Raw genomic sequence first — 7,454 nt, 5'->3', positions numbered from 1 at the left:
TTGAATAGGCAGGACAATAAAAACTCTACTAGCTAAATAAAGAACTGATTAAATAGACAATCTTGAGATTCTCAAACTTAAGTGGAAGCAATAAATACCATTCCATCAGCTTCAGAAGTGATGAGGGTTAAGCCCCAGTTCTATCTTTATGGTGGTCAGGAGCCTCATGCATTAGGGAAATTGAGAGAATGAAAATAAAAGGGAAAAAATAGAAAGGCAATTAATTCCATATAACCTTCACCTGCCACAAACCCCCCTGAAATTCATTTAAAATCACTATTATGAGAGAAACTCAGGGACTAATCTTGATTTCACAACTTATTCTTTTGTGTAATTCTTTATTTAAATAATAGAGAACCATAGAGCTATATTTAGATATCTCTTCAGCCAGTCACTCACGGAGAAAGTCAGACATTGCATGTAATTTTAACTTGACGCCCAGCTTTTTACTAGGGAAATTTTCAAGCTTGCAAAAGTTAGATGGCATAATATACTCAATCCTCATATACACATGACCAGTTAGCATCATATGGCCAGTCTTCTCTCATGTCTTTCCTATTTCATTCCATCAGTCACTCCATCAGTGTTCAGTCTCCCTGCTTGTCTCATCAGTGTTTTCCTCTAGTTGGTTTGTGTGCCTCAGGGACCAAACAAGATCCACACATTGTATTTGGTTGCCATGTCCCTTAAGTCTCATTTATCCTATAGTTTACCCTCTCCTCTTGATTTCCACCTGTACTTCTCCCACCACAGCCTTTTAATTAGAAAATATAAAAATCTCTGGAAATGAGTTGAAAAACAGTATACTGAACACTGCTTACCCTTCACCTATGGTCACCAGATGTTCACATTTTGCCTTATTTTATGTCTCTCCTATATATAGTTTTGGAGAACCATATGAAAGTAAACTGCAGGCCGGGCACGGTGGCTCACCTTTGTAATCCCAGCACTTTGGGAGGCCAAGGCGGATGGATCACTTAAGGTCAGGAGTTTGAGACTAGCCTGGCCAACATGGCAAAATCCCGTCCCTACTAAAAATACAAACATTAGCCAGGCTGGTGGCGCACACCTTTAATCTCAGCTACTCGGGAGGCTGAGGCATGAGAATCACTTGAATCTGGGAGGCAGAAATTGCAGTGAGCTGAGACTGTGCCACTACACTCCAGCTCCAGCCTGGGTGACAGAGCAAAACTCTGTCTCAACTGTCTCAAAAAAAAGGTAAACTCCATACATCGTGATACTTTATTCCTAAATTCTTTGTCAAGTATCTCTGAAGAATAAGAACAATTCCTTGCATAACCACAATACCGTTATTGCATCTGAAAAATTAAGACAGAGTGCCCTAAGCAGGGTCCTTCACACGTCTGGTGGTGCTGGTTCTCACTCCGCAGGCCTGTCATCCTGAAAGAGCCTGAAAGAGTGATTAATTCATAAGAGCTAATGTTAAGTGTTTATTTTATTTTATTTTTATGTATTTATGTATTTATTCAGAGATGGAGTCCCACTCTGTTCCACAGGCTGGAGTGCAGTGGCACGATCTCAGGTCACTGCAACCTCTGCCTACAAGGTTCAAGCGATTCTCCTGCCTCAGCCTCCCGAGTAACTGGGATTACAGGCACCCGTCACCACGCCCGCCCGGCTATTTTTTTGGATTTTTAGTAGAGATGGAGTTTCACCATGTTGGCCAGGCTGGTCTTAAACTCCTGGACTCAAGTGATCCACCTGCCTCGGCCCCCCAAAGTGCTGGGATTACAGGCGTGAGCCACCGCGCCTGGCCCTAATCTGTTTTTAAACTAAAATATCCTGTTGCCCTGGAACTCACAGGCAGCAACAGTACACAGTGTGGAAATCCCCGGCTCACCAGAGGCAGAATGGTCCTGTTGTGACCTGTAACTCCACTAGGAGCGTCATCTAGTTGAGTATTGCTCTGCACATTTCAGTGGGTGCTCCTCTGTATGCCTCGCCTTAGGAAAGTAATTAAGACAGAAAAGTTATCAAGAATTCACACCAAGGACCATTTGCCAAGGACTATTTTTAAATTGTATCCTGAAGTGAGATTAGCATCTCAGCAAACTTCAGCCATTGAACAGCAGAGAAACACTAACATAAAACCTCGTTACCTGCTCCCTGGGAGAACTACTGTTAGCAAATACGAAATCATGGAACATCAGAAAAAGAGGAAAGAACAGATGCTTCAACTTTCTCACAAAATGTCCATAACTGAAAATTCAGAATGATACTTCTTCCTACCATGACTGCATAGGGCTTCATTTCCCAGGCGTGGAGGTTGGTATTATCAATAATAATGGGGGATATGCCATTCCTCATTGCTTTTCTTGCTGCAACACAATGTTACATAACAGTGAACAACATGCAACAATCAGAGGGAAGGGTAAGCGTAATCTCTATTGGTCATTTTTATTACAGGATGCCCTCATCTCCTCATCACACAACTTCAGTGCCACCTATTTCAGAGCCCACTATCAATAATTTTCTTTCTCTGGAATCTAAGGAGGTTACGCTCTGGTGTTCTGTTTTGGGGAAAAAAAAACGGCAGAACTTTCGGTTCATTCTGCAGCAGCTACAATCTATGTGCACATCAGGGTTTCCCAGGAGTTTGGAAAGGCATTTGTCACCTCTTTTTTGGTTCCATTCATGAGCTTCCTCCAGGAAGTCAGGATTGAACTCATAGGCACCATCTTCCCTGAAGAAAAAATCATCCGTGCTGAAAATCAGGGCCCTGGGAAAGTCATGCTGCAATTGTCTGGAAAGTGGAGAAATTAGAGAGAGAGATGTTTTCAATATTATGTATAGTCTCAGTAGAAATAATTTCCTTCCATCTCTAACATTTAGCGATTGTAATATTGAGACCACCAGGTTTGGAGTTGTTAAAATGCAGCTTTAAAAGAGAGATGTTTATTATGTCTAGAAGGCATTACCTTAGCAGGAGGTGCGAGAGGGCTGAGAGGCGGCAGTGTGTGCTGCTGGTCCTTGAAACTAAGGTACAGTCACTGCCGCTGCCTTCTGCAGCAGCAAGGACTGACTCAAGAAGAAACTGAAGCTAAGTTGGGGGCCTGGTGACTGTCTTTCCTCCTGAGCACCAATCCCAGTGCCCATTTCTCTCCAAGGCACCAGTACCCCCACCCAAGACCTGCCCATGGGTGCCAGACCCCCACTTTGCATCCCTTCCCTCAGCCCCCTAAACTCTGAGCTGGCCCATTTCCTTGGAGCTCTGTTCTCTGTAAGGACCCATCTGAGAAGCTAGTTCTAGTATGAAATGTGGGTAAGTGATGCATGTGCTCTACTTTATTAGGTAACATATTTATGTTTTAATGATGGCCTGAGCCAAATGGGAGAAAAGCAAAATGGGAGAAGGAAAGCGACAGAGCCACTGTCCCCTACCTTCCTACCCTCCACCACTCTGCGTGTAAGTAGGAAATATCACAGCAAAAAGAAACACCACCATGGAGCTCCCCTTTAAAGCAAAACCAAAACAAAATGAATATGCTTATTCAGTGCTGCACTAAAGAACTTCAAAGAGAAGATGTTTCCACTTGAAATCCTCGCTCGTACTATCTTTTGGCAGAAGGTGGATGTCATGCTCTGGAGGAACTGGAGATGTCTCTGAGCTTCATTTCCTCATCTGTAAAAACTAAGGACAAACAAACCCAGCCAACAAACAGAAAATATGGTCACGTGGCCATGCTCAGAATAAGAAGATATTTAAAAATCGGAGGAAAAAACGTTGGAGAATGACAAGGACAGGAAATGCAAAGAGAAAGCAAAGCTATTCAATGTCTTTTTTGTTGTTGGTCTTCTCCATGGAGCAGAATGATCTTTAATCCAGGAAGAATGGAACAAACATGAGGCCTTGGAGCCACAGATGAGTAAGCACTTCAGGTGCCCTGACAGGTTTGGGAGCCTCCGTTTTCTCAACTGTAAAACACAGATAATTATCCCTACCTATTAAACAGAGCTTCTAATCAGACTGAAATGAGGCCAGTATGAGAAAACATTTTGTACCCAGTAAGGCACTTTACAGAAGTAAAGTGGTGTTATAATAACCATGAGGCCACATTGACCAACCCAGACTGTTTATGTGCCACGGTAATAAACACATAGGAGAGCGCGTGTCAAGTAGCCCTTGAGGTACTGCAGTGAATTAAGAGAAAGATGAAAGACAAAAGTAAAATGCTTCCATTTTCAAAAATGAGTGAATACACATTCCAGAAATGGTAACTAAATAGCTATCAAAATTCTTCAGAAGCTTGATAGCATTTAAAAAGAAGGCAGCGTAGATCGCTGAAAAAGTAATTCCAAACCAAATGCATTTTTTTTAAATGAACTAAACAGTGGCAAACAAGGAAATTCAGTGGACATACTATCTTTGTTTAAACAGGAATCTGACAGTCTCCCTTGATAGCCTTGTGGGGGAAATGCGGCCAGTAGATAATATACTTTAATACCAAAAGAATATTAGTTAATTACCCAACTCATTAAACATTTATTGAGCACCTAACATGTGCCAAGTGCCAGGTGAAGCGTTAAGGTACAGAAAGTAGCTGCTTTCAAGGAATTCATGGCCCAGCAAAGCGCTGAGAGAAAGGGTCCGGAGCCGGGGAAAGGAATGCGAAGGAGTGATGCAAGTTTGACTTAGTCCCTGAGGGATGAGAACACTGTTGCCTCTTGGGGGAGGGGCTGAGAACACCGGCAGGAAAGAGAGGAGGAAGTGGGTGCCCTAGGGCTTGTTAGGGGAGAAGAGGCTGTAGGAAAAGCAGAAAGACTCTAAGGGTTAAAAGAAGCAAATCATCTTTGAAACACTGTTTTCAATTCCGACTGCCGCACAATTTAAAGAGAAATTTGGCCACCTTGAAGGTGTCCAGAGAAGAGTGACCAGGTACATACAAAGTCCAGAAACCATGTCGGAGGAGCAGAGATCCTCGAAGACAGGCGGAGTGTTTCAGGCAGAACAGATAATAAAAGGGATAAGGTGATAGTTCTCAGACGCTGGGAAGCCTGTTGTGTGGATGCGGTAATGAACTTCTGTGTTGGCAGTTTGGGCTGGGCTCAGGTGGGCCGATCTGCGGGCCTTGCCTGGGGTGCCTGCGGCAGCTGCGTCACCTGACAACGTGGGGCTGGGCACAGTGCCCTAAACAGGGTCCTTCACACGTGTGGTGGTGCTGGCTCTCACTCCGCAGGGCCTGTCATCCTGAAAGAGCCGCACCCAGGCCTCTTCACAGACCGCGGTATCTCAAGAGAGCACGACAAGAAGCTGCTTGCCAGCGCTCCCGCACCTTCTGTTGGTCAAAGCGAGTCACTTTGCTGGCCCACATTGAAGGACGAGGAAAGCAGACTTCTTGATGGAAGGAAGAGCAAAGAAAACGTGGCCACTTTAAATCTAGTACAGATAAAGCCAGTGGCACGAAGGGAGGGGTAAGTATAAAGACTTGATGAACCCATGCTCTTAGTTTCCATATGAATGTTTGTTATTCCACTTTAAAGATACGCAAATCGAAAAGTCCAAACCTTAACCTCCGATGCAAACAATTATAGACAGGAAAAACATCTAAGGGTAGCACTGATGCATTTTCAGGTATGTATATTTTATATTTGTGAACACTGGAGTTTTAAAATGATTTTCATCAATATTATTTAAATAATGAAAGTTGTGTTCAGAGATTAAGTAATAGTGTATAATGTGTTTCCTTTATCCTCTGTATACTCAGTTAAGCAGCCATGGTAACTGAATCCAAGATTTTTTTTCTCTTTCTGGTCCCAGATTTGATATCCCTTCTACACCTGGTTTCATTTGTTCTCCTATTAAGTCTGCTACTTATCAGTTTTGTTTTGTTGTTTGAACATTTTCAGACTTGAATTTTTCTTTTCATATACATACCCTTATCTGCTCTTGTTTTCTTCTTTGTGGTTTATATTATTGATTGGAAGTTAATACTTTATAATATTTCCTTTAAAAAGACTTTAAGGCATGAGTATCCAATTCACTGTTTGTTTCATGTTTGTTTTATTTGAGTCCTATTTCCTTCTAGAAAACAAAAACAGCACATAACACTACTGCCCTTTTAATTACAAAATGTTACCTTAGAGTAAAAGCTAAATGGTTCAGGATCACTTATGGGGCAAGAACACCATCTCATCATTTCCTGAGACACATCTGACAGTGGCCTCCATACTTTTCCTAACAAACAGGCAGACAAATATAAGGGTGTTTTTCCACCTTTAAGGCTCTCATGGATTTTTTGTTGTTTTTTTTTTTATTTTGGCCTGTATGATCTTCCTGAATGACTTCAAAACTCATTTTATCTTCACCTAAATGTTAAATTAGCACTAGCAGCCATAGTAGTATATTGAATAGGCAGGACAATAAAAACTCTACTAGCTAAATAAAGAACTGATTAAATAGACAATCTTGAGATTCTCAAACTTAAGTGGAAGCAATAAATACCATTCCATCAGCTTCAGAAGTGATGAGGGTTAAGCCCCAGTTCTATCTTTATGGTGGTCAGGAGCCTCATGCATTAGGGAAATTGAGAGAATGAAAATAAAAGGGAAAAAATAGAAAGGCAATTAATTCCATATAACCTTCACCTGCCACAAACCCCCCTGAAATTCATTTAAAATCACTATTATGAGAGAAACTCAGGGACTAATCTTGATTTCACAACTTATTCTTTTGTGTAATTCTTTATTTAAATAATAGAGAACCATAGAGCTATATTTAGATATCTCTTCAGCCAGTCACTCACGGAGAAAGTCAGACATTGCATGTAATTTTAACTTGACGCCCAGCTTTTTACTAGGGAAATTTTCAAGCTTGCAAAAGTTAGATGGCATAATATACTCAATCCTCATATACACATGACCAGTTAGCATCATATGGCCAGTCTTCTCTCATGTCTTTCCTATTTCATTCCATCAGTCACTCCATCAGTGTTCAGTCTCCCTGCTTGTCTCATCAGTGTTTTCCTCTAGTTGGTTTGTGTGCCTCAGGGACCAAACAAGATCCACACATTGTATTTGGTTGCCATGTCCCTTAAGTCTCATTTATCCTATAGTTTACCCTCTCCTCTTGATTTCCACCTGTACTTCTCCCACCACAGCCTTTTAATTAGAAAATATAAAAATCTCTGGAAATGAGTTGAAAAACAGTATACTGAACACTGCTTACCCTTCATCTATGGTCACCAGATGTTCACATTTTGCCTTATTTTATGTCTCTCCTATATATAGTTTTGGAGAACCATATGAAAGTAAACTGCAGGCCGGGCACGGTGGCTCACCTTTGTAATCCCAGCACTTTGGGAGGCCAAGGCGGATGGATCACTTAAGGTCAGGAGTTTGAGACTAGCCTGGCCAACATGGCAAAATCCCGTCCCTACTAAAAATACAAACATTAGCCAGGCTGGTGGCGCACACCTTTAATCTCAGCTACTCGG

The 7,454-nt window shown here is 41.9% G+C and overlaps 1 protein-coding gene across 4 annotated transcripts in view; it reads right to left on the bottom strand.

Annotated features, from left to right (window-relative positions):
* Window positions 1–7,454, bottom strand: part of N4BP2L1 (NEDD4 binding protein 2-like 1) — a 31,457-nt gene that overhangs the window by 7,584 nt on the left and 16,419 nt on the right. For all 4 annotated transcript variants that reach the window (XM_011946899.1, XM_011946900.1, XM_011946902.1 and 1 more), the window contains exons 2-3: window positions 2,637–2,764; window positions 2,251–2,339 (exon numbers count right to left, since the gene is read on the bottom strand). In XM_011946899.1, the coding sequence (XP_011802289.1) occupies window positions 2,251–2,339; window positions 2,637–2,764 (217 nt within the window). The remainder of the gene's footprint in view (window positions 1–2,250; window positions 2,340–2,636; window positions 2,765–7,454) is intronic.

Source organism: Colobus angolensis, unplaced genomic scaffold, assembly GCF_000951035.1.
Source record: "Colobus angolensis palliatus isolate OR3802 unplaced genomic scaffold, Cang.pa_1.0 Scaffold255, whole genome shotgun sequence".
Lineage (NCBI taxonomy): Eukaryota > Metazoa > Chordata > Mammalia > Primates > Cercopithecidae > Colobus > Colobus angolensis.
This window is presented reverse-complemented; position numbering and strand designations above follow the sequence as displayed.